We start from the raw sequence: 25,025 nt of genomic DNA, 5'->3' as shown, positions 1-25,025 counted from the left end.
GAGGGTATTATAATTTCAGTCAGTAGTTTGCAACGCAGTGACATTTCCGACTTTACAAAGTATATATATTCTTGATCAGCATCTGTCCCTCTGTCAGTCTGTCCGTCCTTTTCTACGCAAACTAGTCTGTCAGTTTTAAAGCTATCTGCATGAAACTTTCCCAAAAGTTGTCTTTCTATTGCAGATAGTACATAAGTCGGAACGAGCCGGATCGGACGACAATAGCATATAGCTGCAATAGGAACAATCGGAAAAATAATAAAAAAATTATAACTTCACTGTTTTTTATTTTTATTTTAGTTCTTCGATATAGTAATGATTAAATATTTCAGAATTACGGTTTAAATTACAAAATAGAAAACTTCAAAATATATCATATAGCTCCCATGGAAACAATAAAAATATTAAAGACAATTATTTTTTTTTAATGTAATGTAATTTAAATATTTTTTTGAATGTAACTTTTCTATTTTGTAATTTTTTGTAAATTCTTTTTGACCTATTAATAATTTATCAGTTCAGAATTACGCTTTTAATTCTATTAAAATCGGAAAACGTTATCGTTTAGCTGTTATAAGAACTATCGAATAATAGAGCAAATCATCATAGCTTCAACGGCTTTAAGCATTTACGCAAGTAAATCACAATTTTGATGTTTTCACGAATATTTAATTTTTGAGAAAGCTGCAAGGGTATATGAACTTCGTATTGCCGAAGATTGCTTCCTTTTTTATTTTACTGGCTATTTTTGCTGTTTTTTCGGTCGTTAGTAGTGATAGTTCCTTTCGATAGGATATCGATATGCCAAATATCGAGTAAATATTTTGTAAACATTGAGTAAACATCAGTAAAAATAACAATTTTGTAGACTGATGCACTTTGACGCACTTTTTCTCCATCTCTATCTGCCTACACAAAACCTATGTAAACCAAAACTGCGTCTAGCCTCAGACGCAATGACGCAATAAAGCAACCCACGTGTAACTAGGCCTTTAGAAACTGCAATGGTCTCTTTAGCAAACCCGTCAAACGAAACCAACAGCTCCCCTTTCTTATGGATGTCCTGCTGAGAATTAAAGAGTTCCGTAAACTCACTCATGTTCATTATTTTTATTTGCCACAATTCAAAAGGAAACAAACCCAGATCAGTTTTCGTGCCATTCACATGTCGGAGAAGCATTAGCTAAATGCTAATGCGCCAATGGAATCAGCACATTTAAAAAGTTCACTAAAGCGGCAATGAAATCAGGCTATTACAATCAGCTATTCGATATCGTGGTTTGATTATAATAAAATTAGAACCGTAAATCTGAAACAATAAACCATTACTTTGTATCGAAGTATATTAAAATCAAATAAAAAACAGCCAAATTATATTTTTTTAATATGTTTTCCAGATTGTTCCCATGGGAGCTGTAATATATAGTCGTCAGATTCGGCTCGTTTCAACCAGTCTAGTTTGCGTAGAAACGAGTGTACTAACAGACCGACATGCTCAGATCGACTTCCTAGTGATTCTGATAGGGTCGGGAATGTGTTCTTCTGACTGAAATTGTAATACCATTTGTAAGGATATAAAATTGGACGAGAAAGTTGTCTGGCTCTCAAAAGAACATTCAAATTTTCATAACTTCGTTGTTTTTAAGAAATTTGCTTTCATCTTGATCACTTTTTTACAAAGTATCTGATTTCATATTAGTTTTCTTTAATCAAGAATAGTTTTAAATTTAACTTTTGAAAAATAATTAACATTTTACAAATATTTAGTAAAAATGTTTTCTTCCTTTAACCAGAAATCTTGTTTTTTACAACATTTTCCTCACCAAATTGTTGGTGCATAAGTAGTAAATTCTTGACAAGTCAGCGTTAACTGCTTTTAATTGAGAAACATTGCAGGTTTTGTTGCTTAATAACTTTCGAAAACAATTATGCAGAAAAACTTTTCAAATACCAAAATTTGAGGGATGGGTTACATGCGTAAAAAGTTAAACAAAAATCGGTTCTAACTATTTTTAATAATTTGTAAAATAAGAAAAAAATAAAAATAAATAAATAAAATAAATAAATCTTTTATTTAGACCAATTAAGTTAACGCAGTGCGATTATCATTTGACAATACCTTTTTAATGACATATATCACTTGTCTGTAGGTTTACTAGAACAATTTTGTTTTAACAAACTGCCCAGCACAAGAATATTATTGAAGAATTAATAAACAAGTCTTTAATATTATTTGGAAACTGACAGACTCAGAAAAATTTCAATTTTGAAATATACCAAAAAAAGTATTTACCTTTAACTTGCATGACTTTTTAGATATGCATGATTCCATTGGCACATTTAGCATTTAGCTAATGCTACTCTGACATGCGAATGGATTTGAGCGAGTTTACGGAAATCTTTTCTGCTTAGCAGGAACTCCATAATGCTATGGAGGCATTTGCCAATTTGGATGACAAGGAAGAAGAGGTGATGGTTTTGTTTGACGGGTATGTGAGTTTTTTCCTGCCAGAGATCCAGCTGTAATTCATTGTGGTACTGCGACCAGCTTTTGCTGCGTATGCTTTTGTTTTCAATCATTTTTATGCAAAATAGATTTTATATTTGAAAGAAGTCAAAAATTGCGCCATCCTTGCATATAGAAAACAGCTGTTGTAGTGTTGGCACTAACAAAGTATCAATAAATATAGGTATTTTTCGGTATTTTTTTCTAAAAACATTCAATTTACATGTCAGAATAGCATTAGGTAAATGCTAACTACGCCAATGGATTCAGGCACATTAAAAAAGTCTTTTAATGCGGTTTTAATTTTGAAAATGTTTATATTTTTTTTTTCCTTTTGGATATTAACAATAAGTGTATCAAATCTTAGTGTAATAACCTAACTAACAGCCGTATGACTGAGTTAGGTGGTCCTGAAAATTATCGTTGCGTTGTAGGCGGGTTCTGCTGGAAACCCGAGTCAAGCCTCTTGAGAGATCATTTGGGTGGACAGAGAGTTTTTCATTGTAGGTCGCCTTTTGTTTGTCTATTTAAACAAAGATCCAGTGGAAGCTGCTGGCTTTTAGTTTTAGATGTAGTTTCTTGCATTCGATGTGTCTTTCCAGTAGTCGTCTGTCTAGGTGAACGCCGAGATACGTTACTTCGTTGACTTGGGGAATCTGCGTACCATTCAATGATATTGGAGGGCATGTTTTGCCTGTTCAGATTAAACTTATTGTGTTTGAATTTTTGTTCATTTATTTTAATACGCCTCTCTACTACGATGAGGTGATTGGCTAGTTGTGTTGTTGCTCGGTTTGAGCACCTAGAGCGACTTAGGATTGCAGTGTTGTCAGCGAAGAAAGATGTTGTTAGCTACTCGTTCGTAGGATTGTCCGCTGTATATAGGACGAACAGATACGATAATGTAGTCGTCAGATGTTTTTGTCTTGCACCTTACTGCGAAGGCTCTGTTGTAGAGCCAAGTGTGTTTTTGATTTTATACATGAGGTCATAGAGCCAGACTCGATCAAAAGCTTGAGATACATCGAGGAATATTGCGCTGCAGTATTTCTGATGCTCGAAGGCTGTGCGAATTTATTCTGTTAACTTGGTCGATTGTTCCATGGCTTTGACGGAAGCCAAGTTGATTGCCGGGATAGCACTGTGTGCTCCGAGATATGGTATTATGCGTGTAAGACGGCATTTTTCCAACAATTTAGACAGACACGATAATAAACTTATTGGTCTGTAGGATGACGGAATTGTGTAATTTCTTCCGGGCTTCGGTAACATTATGATTTTTTCAATTTTCTCAGATACTAGCCGAGATGTATTATCCCATTAAAGAGTTTACAAATATCATCAATAGCAGAGTTTGGACATTTATAGGTCAAATTTTGAACATGGAATCAAAAAATTTGATGATCGTGTTGATTAACTAGGTTGGACATTCTATGGAGGTTTGCGACGATATGTAAATCGACTTCATTTCCAGTAATGTGAATGCGACAGCGATCTACATGACATGATGAAGGCGTCCATAACTGCCGAGGACAAAGTTTCAATACAGCGTTAAAGCACGCCAGAGGAATGTACAGCTTCCAAAATTCTCATGAACAACATCTGACGGAAACAAAGACACTATAGATAGACGACAGCCGTTATTTTCCAGACAGTTTCCCGATGGCAGATATACGGCTAGAATGCCTGCAGCGAAAAATGCAAATAGATCCCGAGCTTGAGCTGAACCATACAAAGTCTGGTCGAAAAGAGGTGTGCAGGAATGCTGTGGAACTTAGGGCTGTCACGTTTATTTCGATATATAAAGTCACAGCATTATATTAAGATTACGGAAACACATTTGTGAGCTTATTCAAAAGCCGTTCTGGCCTGGTTATAGGGCTATCCGAAGAAGTACCAGCAGTTGTAGAGTCTGATTAAAAACACCAAATCTCGGACCCTATAATCTCGTCGGTCAATTTAAAGAGGCTCTTTCAAACAAATGCATCTTTCTCTTCCACCAGAAGTCCTCTTATTATGCGAATATGAGTTATCTGTATTTGCAGATATAGAGAGAACCCAGATTTTGTATAATATTGAAATCGAAAGTGATGAATATATATAAAAAAAATTTAAAAGAAAAAAAAACATTAAAAAAAACTTTGGGGCGGGTGTTAGGCACACGCCCATTTTTCCAAAATAATAGTAAAGGTATGTACTAAAAAAAAACACCCAACAAAATATTTTGCCTAGTATGAAAGTTATTATTTTATGCCAAAAAACCGGACAAATTCCTAATAGAGCATTGTCTCAGTGATTTACAAATTTCTTGTAAATAACTCTTGTATTCGACTGAGAAATATTCCCCGACCAGAAAGCACCGTTACCTAGTATCGGATAATACAACATGAAATTGAAATTATATTTTAAAAATAATACAAACGGTTTAAAACAATGAAAGAAATAATTTTTTATTTACTTACATCGGCTACGTGTTTCCAAGGTCATGTCCTCAACAGGCTCAAATTCAGTATCAGTGTCCAGGTCTTCCGAGCTCTGAAATGCAAAACAAATTTTAGTTTAAAAAAGCTGCGTTTAGTTTTTTTTTCGGAAAAAGTATTTAAGGAAAAGACTTAAAATTTTTGTTCAGGTTTAGGAACAAGTTTATTTGATAAGAAAAAAAAAATGATCCGCTTTTATAATTTACGGAGTACTTTAATTCCAACTTTTTTTATATACATTTGTCTGTCCCATTGGTTTATATAAAATAAATATTTTTAGTTAGAAGGTTTCAACGCAGTCAGAAGTTTCTGTCCTTGTGAATGCGACAGCGATCTACATGAGATGATGAAGGCGTCCATAACTGCCGAGGACAAAGTTTTAATACAGCGTTAAAGCGCGCCAGAAGAATGTAGAGCTTCCAAAATTTTCATGAACAACATCTGACGGAAACAAAGACACTATGGATAGACGACAGCCGTTATTTTCCAGACAGTTTGCCGATGGCAGAAATACGGCTAGAATGCCTGCAGCGACAAATGCAAATAGATCCCGAGCTTGAGCTGAACCATACAAAGTCTGTTCGACAAGAGGTATGCAAGAATGCTGTGGAACTTAGGGCTGTCACGTTTATTTCGATATATAAAGTCACAGCATTATATTAAGATTACGGAAACACATTTGTGGACTCATTCAAAACCCGTTCTGGCCTGGTTATAGGGCTATTCGACTGTCCGTCCGCATATTGACAGCATTGAACCAGAATAGAAAAACGTTCTGTTTTTTCTTTAAGGTGCTATTATAATTCAATCATTTTAGCATCTGATTATGACTTTTAGAGTATTTTGTTCTTACTTTAATAGACTATAAATTCGTTTATCTGTTTTTTAAATTATTTTAATAATCTTTGAGGGATTTCAGAATCATATAGCTACCATGGAAACAATAGAAAAATACATTAACTAAATTATTTCTTGGCTGTTTTTTTAATTGATTTGATTATACTTTGACATTTAGTAATGGTTTGTTATTTCACAATTACGGTTTAATTTGTATTTAAATCGAACAACGATGTCAATCAGCCGCCATAGGAACGATCTCATTTTCTAGGGTTGAACATATTTGAATAAAAATCGAAATTTTGTTGTTTAAAGGGAGTATTCTGGTCTAGAAAGCCTGAATTTTGTCCATTTTTTAAAGTTAGATTAATAGAACAAAAAACATTTTTAATATACATTTTTTATTGACATTTTCAGAATATAAAAAAAGGCCAAAATTCGCCCAGATACAGACCGGTGGAGTGGTGTTTTTAAAAAAAATCTGTTCGTCCTGGTTGACATGATTTCAACCCTTGTAGAGATTGGAAAAACATGTAACAAATTCTTCATTAATAAAGATCGGGTTAAGTCCTTTAAAAAATAATAAATACTAAACGTCCACTTGAAAACAAAAATATTTTGTACCCAATTTTTTAAACCTTTTCGAATATTTTAAATATACTTGTAATCCAATTTTTTTTTAAATCCGAGGCATGCGCGATAGAGAGTTGTATAAACAGGATATATACAAATTTCACCACCTCAAAAAAGTAGTTTCGAGAAAAACGCGTTTAAATTTTGGGAAACATTTATAATGGCTCGGATGCCACGTCACAAAATCTGTATCTCCTAAAGTAATTCGAATAAGGATCAAATTTTTAAATGTGGAAACATTCAAAATATGCAAAAAAAAAAAACCGTAATTTTTCGTTCACATAGTTTTCAGTTTTATGTAAGGGGCTATACCATTGTAACCCACGAAAAAATAGGAAATTCTTATATATATTTTTTAAGTATACTTAATAGAATATTTTGTAATTTTTTGCACATAATAGGATAATCTTTTAACTGTTACAAAAATTTTGAGAAGTAACGGGATTGTGGGCTGGCTGCCGAGGCTCAACAAAAAAAAGTACTGCCGATATGATTCCGGTCGAATGGGTGGCAGAAATCGAAAAATTAAAAAAGGGTGAGAATGTTTCCTACAATCACTAATCCTCCTAATCCTCCAGACTTGCCAAACGCATTAGCCAGGGTTCAAAAAATGGAAAATGGAGCTAGCTAATTATTTTAGCACTCCTCAACGCCGTTTTTACGAAACGGATGAATAGAACCAACGATAATAATCAAAATTATCATGGGCTAAATGCAAACTACCAAAACACAAACAAAAATGGCTATCAAAATAATAAATATCAAGATAAAAATAGCTATAAACCCTCTTATAGCTATCAAAATGCTAACAGCTATTAAAAAAATAATAACTATCAGGACAAGAACGCTCGGTTCAATTCTAACCCAACCAACACTGTTTGGACACAACCAAACAATACTTACCAAAACAGGAGTGAACCAATGGAAGTGCCAGCATCCAATTCAAAAATAGAATTAATAATCCTAGTAACCAAACATTTCCCAAAGGTGGACAGTATCATAACAATAATAGCCACATTCAAACCAACACCTATAGCAAGAAAAAAAAAACATTTTAACAACCAGAACAGCCAGCTAAACGCGCTCAAGTTAAGTCATCGGCTCAGCATATTAACAAAAAATGTTATAAATAATTTCCAAGAGGACCATTTTTTAGAAGAACAAAGGCCTGTCACACATTTTCCGGCAGGACAAAAAAACTAACAAAAAAATTTATGTTTTTATGGACACAGGGGCTACCGCCTGTTATATAAAAAAGGAATTTACCAAAACGGGATAGAATTACACATTTTTAAGAGTGTCCACAGTCAATTAATAATCAAAATAAACCATTTTGTAACAATTTTTCTAACCAAACACATTTTTTTTTAAATAGAACCAGATTTATTAATAGGATAAACTTTACTAAAAAGATAGGTGCAGTCATTGACTTAAGTAATGATACACTAAAATATAATGGGAAAACTGAACAATTACGTTAGGAAGAAAAATTATAATTATTAAATTAAACAAAGAAACAAACATTCTTTCTTTGCATTAGATAGAAGAAAAATTATAATGTAACAAAATAATATTGAATTAAAGGTTTATGAATTTCTTCAAACATTTTCACTAGTCAAAACCATTATGGCAGATAACGAGCCGAGTCTCACATCGGCACAGTTTAAATCTTTCTTACAACGTTCTGGAATATCTATCCATTATACAGACCTATGCAAGCCTATGCAATAGAAAACTTCCATTCGACCTTAACAGAGAAAGCTCGTTACATTAAAGACGAATACCGCCTCCTAGATTATCTAAAATTATTTTAAGAGCAGCAAAAAATTATATTTTCTAACATTTTACTCAGTGACAAACCAAAACCCTTCCGATATCTTATCTTTACAGATAGCACAAACTAAAATGTTGGACCATCAAAATAAATAGAATTTATAAAAAAATAATCATGTAGGAAAAGTAGTGCACCAGAAAACCAAGAAACAAACTAGGTCCAAGATTAAAAAAAACAAGTCATTCAGGAAAACGTACCAAACAAAGTAATAATTAATAATGGATGGAAATTCCATTTGTCATCGCCATTTTGATTACTTTTTGTCACTCGGAAATTATTGACTACACTAACAACGAGTATTTACTACTAAAAGACGAAAACGATGTAATGACTCCTTTAAAAACATATTCCATATTATGAACCAAAGTTCAAATTGAAATTATTAATAGTAATAAAAGTGAGAGGTCAGACTTAGAATGGACATTGCACAATATTTAAACATTATCAAAATCATCATGTCCCAACTATTACCATCTAGAAATAAAAGGGGCATTAACGAATTGGGAACGGCATTGAAGTTGTTATCTGGTACACCTGACCCTGACACCTTAATAAGAATCGAAAATAAAATGGACGAACTTACAGAAAAAAAACAACAATTTACAGTAAACTCACGTATATTTTAAGAAGTATAGCTACCCACCAAAACCGTTGAATTGATCATTTTTAAAAAAGATACAAAAGAAAGACAACACCGTCCAAAATAGATTACACTTTATATTCAAAATTTAATTGATACTATTACTTGCAACATTCGACGTTTTCAATACAAAAATATTAAATGAAAAACACAAAAAAAGAATCTTTAAACATGAAAATAATCCAACTGTACTATCAGATCTACTATACATTTCAAGATTAAAAATATTAAAAAAAAAACTAAGGTTTACCTATTATATTAACAAAATAGCCGTTAATAAATTTTATATACATCAAGGAAAACTTCCCAATATAATAAAAAACTAATAGTAGACGATACGACAAAGTATTTTAACGGAAGGTTTTATAAGATAACGAATTTCAGAAAGAAATATTCAATAACTATTGTAAACTCTCTAACAAGAGTTCTTGTTACATAAATCTGTTAAAAGGAAAATACCAAATTGTTCATAAATTAGGGAAAAAAAATTAAAACATTGTATCAAACTGATTTTCTTGGTTATCTGCTCTCTACGAATATCGTGCGGCTAGCTCAGAAGATGTATGTGTTCGTCCCACCAAATTTATATAAACGTGACCACCCTATTGATCAGTGAAAACGCACATAAATAAGAAGTAGTATAAGTATACAAGGATCTTTATTCGCCGACTTGACCCTTGGCCTAGGTTTTGTTTTGACAGTGTAGAAATATGCCCCGCCGTGGGTTGCATCCCACGTTATGACTGCTGCGGAGTGATGCCTCCGTCGTCTGCTATGCTCGTGATGCATTCAGCTGCCTTTGGCTCGGCTTAGGGATGTGTCACCGATCCCAGACTAGGGAGAATAGGCACTGCGCTTTCAAGGCGTACGCCTTTCGCAGACGCAGCCTCCGGTCCCTTGCTCTGTCCCGGCCGGTCGCACCGGACGTCGGCTCAGTTTCTACCTGACGGTTCAAGCGTATACCCGAAGCCGCCAACGCAGTCCCTGGGTCAAACACCAGGTTCTAGACGAACGCTTACACCCTATCTGCCGCAGACTTTACAATTCAACGTATCTTGCAGGACGATCAGGCATACGCCGAAGTTCGCCAATGCAGTCCTTGTAGGTAGCTAGTTCTAGACAACTTTCCTTCTGAGCCCACGGTTTCTTGTCGAAGGACTCTATTTGTTCAACTCTGTCGGATACGCCGGGTGAGATGCCAAGCTCAAATCGCGACAGAAGTTGTACAAAGCCCCTGGACTTATCCGTGTGATGCCGTAAGGACCTCTGCTACCTGTGTCTCAATTCGTAGACTTTAGCTCTAAGCCCCGAACGTCACGACGTAGCGATCTTGATTCCTTGATGACTCCGCACGGCTCTACCTGGTTTTTCACGTTGTTTCACTGATTACTGGCTTACTGGGTGGCTGATACTTGTTGACTGGTGGAAAACGACTGATACAGCTACCTGCGCTCGGCCTCTGTTTACCGCTGGTTATCGGCGTCTCCTTGCCTCCTGGTCCAAAGTCCACGGTTTTACCGTTCGAGCTTTTGCCCTCTCCGCGCGGCACCAATATCAGGGTCCGAAGTCCAGTGCCGCCCCGTTACTTCCTTCTGCACACGGCCATTCGCTACTCCCCTACATTGCCGGCTCTCTCTGACTCTTCCTGTCCTTGTCTGGTGCTTTAACTTGTGGGGAGTTATTCAACTCCTCCCAAGATCGGAAATACAAAAGTAATCCCTCAAGCTTTGATAATTTGCAGCCACTGAGTATAAATAACACGCCACTTGAGTACGTTGAAACAGCTATAAACTTAGGTTTCACATTCAAAAGAACTCTTACCTGGAATGATCATAATACAAAGTTTGTAGGGAAAACATATGGCATAATAAGGACATTATCCGTAACTAAAAATTGCCTGCCCACCCATATACGTTTACTAATAGCTAAATCCTGCATTGTTCCATTGCTGTTTTATGGAGTAGAAGTTTTTTCAAACTGTGACACTATCAGTAAAAACAAAATTAAAGTTCTATTTAATTGCATAGCCAGGTATATATTCAACCTACCACATAGAAATCACGTATCCGAATTTTCGCAGAAAACATTCGATATCTCACTAAATGCGATAAAGATGCGAATCTACATTTTTCTGCAAATAATTATTTCCCAAAAAGAACCTTCGTATCTTTTTGAAAAACAGCAGTTTACATCCTCTAGAATAGCAAACAATCTTACTTGCACAAGACCTAGATCACTGACATCCGAAAGTTATAATATTTTTTTCATTTATTTTTCCGATTGTTCCTATGGGAGCTATGTATATGCTATAGTCGTCCGATCCGGCTCGTTCCGACTTATATACTACCTGCAATAGAAAGACAACTTTTGGGAAAGTTTCATGCAGATAGCTTTAAAACTGAGAGACTAGTTTGCGTAGAAACGGACGGACATGGCTAGACCGACTCTGCTAGTGATGCTGATCAAGAATGTATTTGCTTTATAGGGTCGGAAACGTCTCCTTCACTGCATTGCAAACTTCTGACTGAAGTTATAATACCCTCTGCAAGGGTATAATTATTCACACACCTTAAAAATACTACTACGTAAATTTAAGTAAAAATAGAATGCGACTTAGGTTAGTTTTTATGAAAATTAGTTTTAAGTATAATGTTAAGTATGTATGTAAGTATTTAAAACTCTTAGTGACTAAAGCATTAACTTACAAGTTCCAAACTTGTAGCGTTAGGATGAAATTTTAGAATAAAATACAAAATACAAATACAAATAATAACTTTCTTCATCATATACAAGTCCCGCAAAATCTTAAACATAATAATACAAAAAATTCAAATAGAAATTTCAGAACCTGAAAACAATTAAAACCACTAAGGAGAACAAAACCCAAAATGATATTGAAGTAACTTTTGAGGAACTGAACATTTTTATCTCCTCGGGACGAGATGAATCGGGGAAGAATTAAGTTTAACTTTAATCCATTACTCTTTTTGATATTGTAAACCATTTATTTTGGCAAAGCTTGCTACTGGGTTCTCACGAGTTCTTATCACATAAAAATTCCCACATTCGCAACCAATAAATAAAAGGCGAGTCAGGCTTAAGACAGATGTAAAGAAATCCCCCCTAGCTAGTCGCGAACGGCGTGACAAACTTAAGAATTATGACAACGCGATCTCGTATTTTAGGCACCGCGTTTGCTTTCAAATTTTCCATGGTGATCACAGAAACCCTATTCCCTAAAAATAACTTTAAAAGTTAAAATTAATTACAAATTATATTTTTTAAACTAACTTGTGTTATCAACACAAGAGTAAAAAACATTTCTTAATGTTTGCGTAAACAAAATTTATGTCGTTCAGTGTATTGCACAGTATCCCGACTGGGACTTCTGACGACATCCGAAAGTCGATGCATGCCGCATCTCTTACGCTCATAACTATAACCAACAGGAAAGCAGCAAGCAATAAAACGAAAAAAGCGACTGTTGCTGCTTTCTCATTTATGTCGCTTTTGGATTTTTGCATTTGTTTCGATTGCGACTTCTGTTTTCCAGGAGCAGAAGCAGAAGCAACAGCTCATTTTAAAAAGTCGCAAGTAGTCAAAGCAGCAATAAGCTAAAATTTTTGGACTTTTGCTACTTTAACTACACTTCTTAACACTGATTTGGTTCATTATTTATTTTAGTAGAAGTAGACAATATTTTAACAATACAAAAACATTTTCTAACGAGATAAAATGTCGTGAACATACAAAAATTCTGATATAAAATTTTGTTACAAAAGTGGCATTTGACTAAATAAAATCGGTTAATAGTTCGGCTCAATTTAAAACTCAGAAGAGGTTCTCAGCCCTGCTTTGAACAGACATTCGGAAACGTTTTTATTTGCAGTTGCTGCGAATGGGATACAAAAAGTGAAATGTTGTAAAATGGACTACTGTTACTAAGTCAAATTTGAACTATCCCCAGTAATTCTCTCATTTGATGTGTTTAAATATAGCATAAGCCTAACATCTCTATTGTGCCTTTTGTGTCGAAATGCAAAAATACTTAATTTAAACGTAAAGAGCACTTAAAGTTGCCGAAACCGCAATGCTGGGGATTTTTAATTTTATATTCATTGTAAAACACATCTTTTCGTGGTTAACACATTCGATTTCGGATAAGTGCTTGAACTGGTAAAGGAAGAAAAAGGGAAACCGAAAAGCTCCAACAAGGCTTTGGTTAAGGTACCCACGGGAAAGAAGATATCTTTCAACCCATCGGGAAGCCATAAAAAGGACGGAGAGGCTAAAAGGCTTAGGTCGGATGAATCCACAAAGTCGTCTAACAAAAAGGTGGCTTGAAGAAATTCTAGCATGTTTGGGCCCCAATGAGGACCTTCCTGTAGCCATTGTCGACCTGAGCAACCCTGAGGGAAAGCTCACGGTCGAGCACTGGCTCGTTTGACCCGTTTGACCCATTCTTGTTGTTGCATGTGCCAACCGGGAAACCCTAAGCTTTCTCATTGGCGTAATCATCGGAGCCGACGAACTTTGGGCAGGGACGTCGAACAGCCTAACAGTGGTATAGATTAATCTGTATCATTCCAGGGTACCATCGGCGGACCTGCTGCAATTCATGGAGGAGAGAAAGGTTGACGAAGCGGTCATCCAAGAGCCCTTAATCCTCGGTGAAAGGATCTGCGGACTGGGTGCTCGGACCTTTCACTCGTCCCCAAAATGGCAGGTAAGCCAAGGACATGTACCGTGGTAATGACAGGGCCTAATGTTCTTTTCTCTCCTCTTTACTGCTCATCGGAACTGACTGTGGCGATATGAGAGATGGAGAGAGGCAAACCTCTCTATTTGGTTTCGGAATATTTGCCCTATGAACAAGATGACCCACCCTGTAAGAACTTTAGGAATCTAATATCTTACACTATGTGATGCGAATGCCCACAACTCCCTCTGGGGGACGGTCACTGTTACATACTCGACGTTGTGGCAAACAGGGGAAACTACCCAACTTTCCGTAATAGGAACCGTGAAGAGGTTATTAATTCATTGGTTTCAAGCAGTAACACCCTCAATTATACTGACTGGAGAGTGTCCAGTGAGTGCTCCTTCTCGGACCACCACAGGATACTTTTCACCATCGACTGGCAAAACACTAGAGCAGAACCATACAAGAACCCCAAGAAGACAAACTGGTCCAAATTCTCAGAAAAGTCCGTTGGGCACTTCCTGCTCCTCCGAGGAAGCCACCCTCAAAGTAGACACACTCGAGAAATCGGTAGGCCTAGTCAATCTTTAATCCTGTCCGGTCAGCAGACCGCCAAAATCCAGGCTAATGCGTGGTGGACAACGGCTCTAAGACAATAGGACGGATACCAGCATGAGGAATGGGATGAATACAGTCGCAGTTTTAATGCTTTCAAGAGCACCTGCAGGATAGCAAAACGAGAATCCTGGCATAGATTCTGTGAGAACCTGACAAGCACCACAGAAACCGCAAGGATCCACCCACACTGGCTCTTCCTTGTAATCTGGACGGAAATTACACACAAAATACACCGGAGAAACCCTGAATCTCCGCATCAGTACTTACTTTCCTGGATGTACAGATGTTGTAACGACCTGATTTCTATGTACTCTCGCTCGCTACGTTAACGGGCGGCTAGCTCAGAGAGGTTATGGGTTCGTTCCACCAAATTTATATTGGGTGATTGCCTTTGACCAAAGAATAACGCCAGAGTTCTTTTGGGCTCGTAATTGTCTTTATTCGTCTCCTTACACAAGCCTCGCGGCTTTTCAGCTGCTGCTGCTCCTCGTCGCTGTCCTTCGCGGCGTCGCTCCTCGTCGTCGACTGCTTGCTGGTATCTGACTCGTGACGGCTCCTTCGAGACTCTGGATGTTATGCGAACCTCACTGTCGGGACCGGCAAGGTGTTTCGCCTAGCAGGTAGAACGAGCTTCTGCCTTTTCGCCTAGCTACCTTTATCGCAGGCTCCCTGCGGGCCGGATTGTGTCGGCAAGGTGTATCGCCTAGCAGGTTGAACTCGGTTCGACCTCTTCGCCCAGCCACCTTTATCGCAGACTCCACGCAAGGACTCTCTAAGCTCGATTTAACCACGACCTAGCACCCGTTGGATCTCAGCGTTGAAGCCTCAGCCTTGTAGACTCTCAGTCGTTCGGCGTCTCGACTTTGCGATCTTGATCCTGGTACTCGGCACTTGATTAACTTGCTACTGGTCTCGCGTACACGCACTCGCTTTGGTTGTCGCACTATAACTTCCTGGTGTGCTGCGCTGCGCCGCCTTTTATAGCCTGTGATGGTCCCGTTATTTCCCTTTTCCAGCTCGCGTGATCGGGTCCAAGGTCCACTGCCGCACAGTTAGTTCACGGTGCGTCCACTTTGTGCGGGTCCGAAGTCCGCCAATTTACCGTTCGACCCTGTTGCCCTTGCCGTGTGAGGGTCCAATGTCCAGCGAGGACACGGTGTCTCCGCTTTGCCCGGGTCCAAGGTCCGTTGTTTACCGTTTGACCTTGTTGCCCTTGACTCCTTCGGCATTCTCGCCTCCTTCGCTGTTGCTATGCAGCCCTTCCTGCCTCAGAATTTGTGGGGAGTTTTAAGACTCCTCACAATGTCGACGACGATCCAAGCGCCTCGCCCGTTGAGATCACAGGCCACATGCACACGAGGGATGTAGAGCTACTAGACGAGATCATCACAGAGGAAAAGATTGTGTGGGCAAGAAAGTCGTTCTAGTCTTTCAAATCGTCGGGACCAGACGGCATCATTCCTTTAATGTTTCAAGCGGCTACCAAGGTACTAGTTCCCTGGCTGTCCAAGATTTACAAGTGGTGCCTTCTTCTGGGAAACATTCCCAAAAGGTGAAGAGAGTTGAGGGTGGTCTTCATCCCCAAAGCTAGGAAGAAAAACCACTGCTCCACCAAAGGTCTATAGGCCTATAAGTCTCTAATTTTTCTCTGAAAACCTTAGAACGACTGTACTGTACGACGCATCAACCCTCATAACTTAAGCAGCGCACAGCACGCCTACCTCAAGGGTAGGTCAGTTAACACAGCACTGCACGAAGTTGTAGGGACAATTGAAAAGGCTTTAGAGACCAAAGACTCCCTATCCAGAACCAACTCACCTCTGATGGTCACCAGGTGGCTGGGTTCCAAGCTCAGACACAGTCTGATCAACTCCACACTCGGAACAGCCAGAGTCAGGACAACGGTCACACCGGGCACACCTCAAGGCGGAGTCATCACCACACTCTTGTAAAACCTTGTCTTCAAGGGAGGTGTCTCTCCACAGTCAGCGAGCTGATGGAGCTACTAGATCTCACTACCTCGCTTAAGAGGAGATGAAAATAAACTCGTCAGGTCAAACAGTCCGAACATATATCAGGCAACATTACTTAAAAGACTGAATTGATATTGCCAAGCTTTAAGGAACATTTATGGAGAAATAGTTTATGGTCAGACGAGAGCAAGGTGGTTATGCTTGGAGGATAGGATCTCGGTCGAAGGTTAGACGACAATACGGTCGTATACAACAAAAACCATTAAGCATGGAGGGTGTGTGTGTGTTTAATGGTCCATGCTTACTTCTCCTACCATGGGTTAAGCACAATATATTGGATAAAAACCATCATGGATCAGCACGTCTACGTAAATATTTTGGAAACCGTTTGCAGGGTATGGAATGCAGCTGTTGGACTGAACGCTCGCATATTGAAAATCAGTAGATGAACAATACAAAAAGTACTCAGCTCAAAGGGCGTTTTCCCTGATTTTTTTTTCGCTTTATTAAAATTAAAAATATAAATCCACAGGAAGGTGGGAATCCGTAGGAAGGTAGGAAGTCATACTAACAAGAACGAGGAAACAAGGACTCCAATCCTACGCACAGGTGAGCCAGGAAGACCACGGAAAGTATTTGTTGTTTCAGCCACCGCAAATCTACTGGAGATTAACAATTCACACCCAACGACGTTGTCGGAGGCCATGGATTGCCAGTACAAAACTGAATGGCAAAAGGCGATGGACATTAAGTATCCAAGTCTTATTAGAAATGGAACTTTGGAGCTTGTGAACACCAATAAGAAATTTAATGTTTTATGTTTTAGTGGGTGTTTACAACGAAACACAATGCTGGTGACAGTACTGAAAAAAGCAAGGTCAGACTTGTGGCACAACGATGTGGTCAAATGACAACGGATAAATATTGATTACACATACGATTAATATCTACTCAATATATACGTCAATCACATTGATTTCGTGGCGGCGTACTTAAACGAAAGTTCACAAGAAGATGTATTGTAGTATGCTCATATATAGGGTACACACTGTACCGCTTATATCACTGTAACATTGTAGCATTTGTTTATGTCCGAATATTCCCAGCACTTCAAGTGCAAAGCAATTCGACCCACACAAAAATGTTATGCACATCCTAAATGCTGAGTCGGCATGTCTGCATGCGCGGCCGACCATTCGGTTACCATGTGAGCATAACACTCTCTCTCTCATGCGCGGCCGCTGCTTGCGCCGCCTAAATACACTTACGTATACATTAACATATATATTGAGATACATAAGCGTTGGCCGCGGCGCTGCTCGTGCAGCTATATGAATTGTAAGCCAAGCCAACATTAGTCTTAAGTGTGAGCATTCTAAAATGAGTCCCGATCTAAACGGACGAAATAATAAAGCCCAATATATATATTAACATTACAGTGCACTCTTTTCTTGTGTTTATAAAATCAAGTCTAACATACATACATCCAACATTACATGGCGACCGTGACATGTGCGCGAGTAGGAAGTGAGACTGTTTAATTTTTGTCTCTGCGCGCTGTGTAATTTTCGTTATCTTGGCCCCAAAATGCGTAAATCGGCGAGTTTGGCTAATTAGAGCCAGTGCTTAACAAGTGTGGCCGTCCAATGTGGACGATGCAAGCCGATCCCTCGAAAATCGTCAATCGAAATCTCCAGCCAGAAAAAAAAAATAAATAAAAACAGTAATTAGTCTGTGCGATGACCAGCACCGGCGCCGCCTGAGCCCAAAAGGCCCGGACTACAAAAAAAAAAAAACAACAAACAACAAAATCAACAAAAAAAAAAGGAAGAAAAAAAAAATTGACCAGGACATGTGTAGAAGGAATGGCAAATCCTTCTGCACCAACGATGGAAACTGAAGTGTGGTAGGCAGACCGCCGACTACACCAACGAAGGAAGCATATGAGTGCGGAAGGCAGTCCGTCCTCTGCACCGTCGTGGGAGGCACCTGCTCCTGCTGAGCAAAGGGACGCACCAACATTACAAGAGGCCCTCGAATTGTGTCCCAACGATGGACCTCGCCCCCTCACAATAGCTGAGTACAGGGCACGACAGGAGTCCAGCAAACCCATCCACAAAAGAAAAAGGAGTGGAAAAAGGGTAAAACTCCTGCAACAGAGACGATTATTGAAGGACTACAGGAAAATAGCAACAACCCCACAGGAGAAGGAAACACATGAACAAAATATCAAAGAACTGGACAGAATACTTTGTAAACGAGCAAAGTAACGCAACAAGGGCTGCATTTATGCCAATGCCTAAGTTGTCTTTAATTATAAACTTCTAAACCCGAGCCGATGCGCGAAAGCGCTGCTCGAAAAACACTAACCACTGTTAGGCTATATACTAAAAACATATAACTGATATTGGTTTATATAGAGCAAAATATTGTAAATCAGTTATATGAATATTAACACAAAAATTTTTTTTTTCTTCCAATTTTCAATATTAATAAAATGAAATTTATGCGATTATGCCACAAGACAATAATTTAGAGCAGATTTGAATAACTAAATTCCTACATTTTTGTTTGATGACGCTATTTTTCTGCGTGCTCCTCAGACTTTAAAAGCTAGACAGAAATATTTACGTATATCCACATAAAATCTCTTCATATGAATGAATAACAATAAAATAGATAAATTCTCTGATGAATATCATATTAATTATAATAATACCGATATATTAGAAGTGCATCTACCCAAAATGGGAATCGTAGACGTTAAGTCAGTGGACTCCACTGCTAACGTTATTAATAAAGTAGAACCAAACAATATTGACCTATATTGGGTACATGTACTCTTAATAATAATCATTGTCATCTTGAGTGCAAATTTTATTACCAAAATATACAAATTGCACAATAAATGTTTAAAGAAGAAGTATTTAAGTAGAGCACACAATCTAGATAAGATATATAAAAAAAAAGAAAATTTTCTTTTTCAAAAGATTAGAGTGTTCAATTTAATACCCCCTATAAAAAAAAAAAAAAATTTTTTCAATTATTTTTGTTTAAATTATGGCATTTAACACGATAGAATTGGATAGCTGTCTTGAGGAAATAACTACTAAAGATCCAGAATTTAGAATGCGTGCATTAAATATTCTCCATTGCCATAAAAACTTCATTACAATCACTGAATTCGAATATATTTATATGGAAAAGTACAATTTGGAATTTAGCCTTTTGTTTGCTTACAATAAAAAAATAAAGGGTTTAATCCTAAATACTTTGCCATACGTCTCAGTAAAAGAGATCGTGGATTACCATTCTATACTCGGTGAAACCACGGTCCTCATGGTAAAATTACATAGATAATATTGCCATGGAATGGAACGATTTGTATGCGAAATTGAACAAAATAAAAACAGAGTTCGATAAATCCTACAAATCCCTTAATCAAAACAGACCAATTCAAGGAAGCACAATAAAAAACACGCAGAAATAGTAGTAAATTGTTTTAACGAGGCGCGCATATTAATACATGGGCAACGGGAAAAATTAAATGACGACCATTGGTCAAGGGTATCAAAATTTTTGCAAATGCTCAGAGAAAACCTAATATTGATAAAAGAAAAATTCAATTTGGATATCTCTGTACCTACCATTCTTAATACCGCAATAACAGTTGAAACCGATGAAGAATCAACATTGGAAGAGTCAACTGGTTTAGATCAAACGGAGCAAGAAAATTTTAACGCGGAAATTAAGGAAGAAGATTTAAATAATCTTACTATCCCAGCCGTTTTATTATCAAACGCAGCTAATAAAACAGATTCAGAATCAGACTCAAGCGCAAACATAATTAAGAACAATAACTTCGAAATGGCGCAAACTAATATCGACTTCATTAACACTGCATCAAAGCTTATACCAGTTTTCGATGGTAAAGCAGAAAACTTAACCAGTTTCATTGATGCATTGCATATTATAGAGTCAATAAAAGGCGAACACGAAAGCCTAGCCGTCTCTATAATAAAGACAAAACTAAAGGGCGTAGCAAGAAATCTAATTGGAAACGAAACAACGGTAGGTGAAGTAATTGCCAAGTTAAAAAAGACGGCTTAACACTAGAACTAGCAAGAAGTTATTCCACACAGCACGCAGTAAAAGCAATGACTAAAAACTGCACGATTAATAAGGTAAAACTTATCATGCAAGCCGGCAACTTCAACACAAGGAACGAAGCAGTTTCAAAATTCGTAAACAGCTGCACAGAAGCAACTGGACAACCAAATTCGGTCCTCTACTACAACAATTATACACAGCGCGGCGGAAACCGCGGACGTGGAAGTTATAGAGGTAATTTTCGTGGTCGTGGTAACAATTATGGTTACTACAACAATATCAACCAAAACAATGGTCGCGGCAACTACAGAGGAAACTCAAGGGGCCGTGGCAACCCGAGCGGAGGCTACAATAACAACAATACAAGCAATGTAAGAGTAGCCAATGACACCTCGGGAAACTCCGAACCCCCTTTAAATGTTCAACAGTAGAAAAAGTAACGGTCCATACTATTAATCTCAGTCAGAATATTTTCGTCTCATTCACCCATGTGACTACTGGAAAAGAACTTGTCTTTTTGGTAGACACAGGTGCCGAAATCTCTATAGTAAAAGAAAATTCAGATATATTTCAAAACGTACAAAATAATAACATAATAGATATACGGGGAATAAGCCAAGAAATTACTAAATCCAAAGGCTTAACATCAATTGAAATACAGACTACCAAGTACATAATTCCACACGATTTTCATATCGTAGACTTACACTTAGCCGTCCCTTGTGATGGCATTTAAGGAATTGATTTTATTAAAAAATACAACTGTCAATTAGATTTTCAGCCATCTGAAGATTGGCTTATAATAAGACCAAACAATTTAAAATTTCCAATTTATGTTCCAATAGAATACAGTTCTGGCAATAACTCAATTCTTCTGCCAGCAAGATCACAAGTCATTAGAAAAATAAAATTAAATTCAAAAGAGGACAGTGTATTAATTCCAACTCAAGAAATTGAGCAAGGAATTTATATAGCAAGTACAATAGCTACAACACAAAATGCCTTCATAAGACTACTGAATACAACAAGCGAAGATAAAGTGGTCAGTGCAGACAATTTAAAATTTGAATCACTATTGAACTATGAAGTAGTTGAAGGAAACAAAGAAAATAGAGAAAAGTCTGTATTATCCCAATTGTCAGAAAATTTTCCCCCACAATTCAAATTCCAACTCACAAATTTATGTAAAAAATATAATGACATATTCGGATTAGAATCCGAACCAATTAGCACAAATAATTTCTACAAACAAAACTGAGATTGAAAGATGATGAACCCGTTTACATAAAAAACTATAGAAGCCCACATGGTCAGGATGAACGAAATTCAAAAGCAAGTCGGAAAACTAATCACCGACGGGATAGTCGAACCTTCAGTATCGGAATACAATAGCCCATTATTGCTCGTCCCTAAAAAATCAGTTCCAGGTTCCGAAGAAAAAAAGTGGCGATTAGTAATTGACTATCGTCAGATTAATAAAAAATTATTGTCCGATAAATTTCCACTCCCTAGAATTGATGATATTTTAGACCAACTAGGTCGAGCAAAATACTTTTCATGTCTTGATTTAATGTCAGGATTTCATCAAATAGAACTTGAAAAAAGCTCAAGGGACATAACTTCCTTTTCAACGAGCAATGGCTCGTATCGATTCACACGATTACCTTTTGGCTTAAAAATAGCGCCAAATTCATTTCAGAGAATGATGACTATTGCATTCTCTGGACTTGAACCTTCACAAGCATTCCTTTATATGGATGACTTAATAGTTATAGGTTGTTCCGAAAAACATATGCTTAAAAACTTAACAGACGTTTTTGAGAAATGTAGGAAATACAACCTAAAGTTACATCCACAAAAATGTTCATTCTTTATGCATGAGGTGACTTTTCTAGGTCATAAGTGCACAGATAAAGGAATACTTCCAGATGACAACAAATATGACGTCATACTGAATTATCCAGTCCCACACGATGCAGACAGCGCAAGACGTTTTGTAGCATTCTGCAATTACTACAGAAGATTCATAAAAAATTTCGCCGATTATTCACGGCACATAACACGATTATGTAAAAAGAATGTTCCTTTTGAATGGACATCTGAATGCCAAAACGCATTCGAATATTTAAAAACAAAACTTATGGAACCTACTTTGCTACAATATCCAGATTTTAGTAAAGAATTTTGTATAATTACTGATGCAAGTAAGCAAGCATGTGGAGCGGTTTTAACTCAAAACCATAACGGACTCCAACTCCCCGTTGCATATGCATCAAGAGCTTTTACCAAGGGAGAAAGTAATAAGTGTACTACCGAGCAGGAACTAGCTGCAATACATTGGGCAATATTACATTTTCGACCATACATTTATGGCAAACATTTCATTATCAAAACCGATCACAGACCGTTAACATACTTGTTCTCAATGACTAACCCAAGTTCCAAACTGACACGTATGAGGCTAGAATTAGAAGAATACAACTTCACCGTTGAATATTTAAAGGGAAAAGACAATTACGTAGCTGATGCGTTATCAAGAATAACCATCAAAGAACTACAAAATATAACCGGAAATATACATAAAGTCACTACAAGAAATCAAAGTAGACAGAAATCCTGCGCAGGAGAAAAAGAAATAGACTTGCCTAGGCAATCTATGGAAAAAGCTTCAAAGCCCAACGTATACGGAGTCATAAACAATGACGAAGTACGTAAAGTAGTGACCTTGCATGTAAAAAATATGCTATGTTTATTTAAACATGGAAAAAAAGTTACTGCAAGATATGATGTTAGCGATTTATATACCAATGGAGTCCTTGACTTAGGTCAGTTTTTCCAAAGGCTTGAGAAGCAAGCCGGTATACATCAAATCAGCCAACTCAAAGTGGCACCGTGGGAAAATATCTTTGAATACATTTCAATAGATAATTTCAAGGAAATGGGCAATAAAACATTAAAATCATTGAGAGTAGCGCTACTCAACCCGGTGACCCTAATAAATTCTGAAAAAGAAAAAGAAGCAATTATGTCTACATACCATGATGAACCAATTCAAGGAGGTCATACTGGCATTTCTAAAACCTTGGCCAAGGTCAAAAGACATTACTTTTGGAAAGGAATGACTCGATATATTACAGAGTACGTACGAAAATGTCTAAAATGTCAAAAAGCGAAAATAATCACGCATACGAAGACCCCATTAACAATTACGGAAACACCACAAACAGCTTTTGACAGGGTAATCGTGGACACGATCGGTCCACTACCTAAGTCTGAACAAGGGAATGAATACGCAGTTACTTTAATCTGCGATTTAACAAAATACCTTGTAGCAATACCAATTCAAAATTAAAGTGCAAAAACAATAGCAAAAGCTATATTCGAAGATTTTATTCTGAAGTACGGTCCAATGAAGACGTTCATTACGGACATGGGAACGGAATATAAAAATTCAATAATTGAAGATTTATGTAAAAATTTAAATATCAAAAACATAAATTCTACTGCACACCATCACCAGACTGTCGGAACAGTGGAGCGAAGCCACAGAACACTTAACGAGTTCATACGCTCATACATCTCAGTTGATAAAACAGATTGGGATGTATGGCTACAATACTTCGTATACTGCTTTAACACAACACCCTCTATGGCACATAATTATTGTCCATATGAACTAGTTTTTGGGAAAACTCCAAACTTATCAAAACATTTCAATAGCATAGATAGAATAGAACCATTATATAATATAGAAGATTATGCTAAGGAATCTAAATTTAGATTAGAACAGGCATATAAAAGAGCCAGAATAATGCTAGAAACTAATAAACAAAAACAAAAAGATAGATACGACAAAAATAGTTTAGACTTTGAATTAAAAATAGGAGACCAGGTTTTATTAAAAAATGAAACTGGCCATAAGCTAGACTTTAAATATTCAGGACCATATATAGTAAATAAGATAGAATCCAATAATAATATAACTATTTTAAATGCAAAAAATAAAACACAGACAGTTCATAAAGATAGATTAAAAATTTGTATAGAATAGATTTTGTAGGATGGCCATTCATAAGAAAAAAAAAAAGAAATAAAATAACATAAAAATTTTCTCTTCAAAAAAAAAAAAAAAAAAAAAAAAAAAATGTTTTTTACTTTACTATAATAAAAATATAGGAATACAAATACACAATACATTTTATAATAAATAATAAGAAATAGTCGCATAAATTTTCAAAGTTTCAACTTCACTAAGTTTTCTTTTCTTGTGTTTATAAAATCAAGTCTAACATACATACATCCAACATTACAGTATACATGCGACAGCCGGAGATGTTTGTCAATGAAGAAAAACCGAATGCTGTTTGTAAGCTGAAGAAATCGATCAATGGTCTCAAACAAGCAGGACAGGAATGAAACATAAAAATAGAGATTTTCAGCAGTGCTCGACAGATAGCTGTGTATAAGTTGATCGGGAAACGGTAGCCCTTTATGTTGATGACATGCTTGTGGCATGTTCGAACTATAGGAAAATAGCGGCGATTATGAAGAAATTAAATGAGCACATTGAGGCAGTAAAGTTTTATTTAGAACTAGAAGTAAACAGAGTCGGACTACAAGGGGATATATCAATTCATCCAGAACGGTATATACAAAATTTCTTAGCAGAATGGAATATGGAAAAATTCAAGC

At 36.9% G+C, this 25,025-nt stretch overlaps 1 protein-coding gene and 1 long non-coding RNA gene across 3 annotated transcripts in view; one reads left to right on the top strand and one right to left on the bottom strand.

Annotated features, from left to right (window-relative positions):
* The window catches only part of LOC128264025 (uncharacterized), a 128,184-nt gene that overhangs the window by 2,108 nt on the left and 101,051 nt on the right, over positions 1 to 25,025 (top strand). The gene's annotated exons all lie outside the window — the stretch shown is intronic.
* Positions 1 to 25,025, bottom strand: part of LOC128264023 (catenin alpha) — a 184,434-nt gene that overhangs the window by 60,857 nt on the left and 98,552 nt on the right. For both annotated transcript variants that reach the window (XM_052999305.1, XM_052999306.1), the window contains exon 7: positions 4,969 to 5,041. In XM_052999305.1, the coding sequence (XP_052855265.1) occupies positions 4,969 to 5,041 (73 nt within the window). The remainder of the gene's footprint in view (positions 1 to 4,968; positions 5,042 to 25,025) is intronic.

The sequence above is a fragment of the Drosophila gunungcola genome, unplaced genomic scaffold, assembly GCF_025200985.1.
Source record: "Drosophila gunungcola strain Sukarami unplaced genomic scaffold, Dgunungcola_SK_2 000048F, whole genome shotgun sequence".
NCBI classification, from domain to species: domain Eukaryota; kingdom Metazoa; phylum Arthropoda; class Insecta; order Diptera; family Drosophilidae; genus Drosophila; species Drosophila gunungcola.
This window is presented reverse-complemented; position numbering and strand designations above follow the sequence as displayed.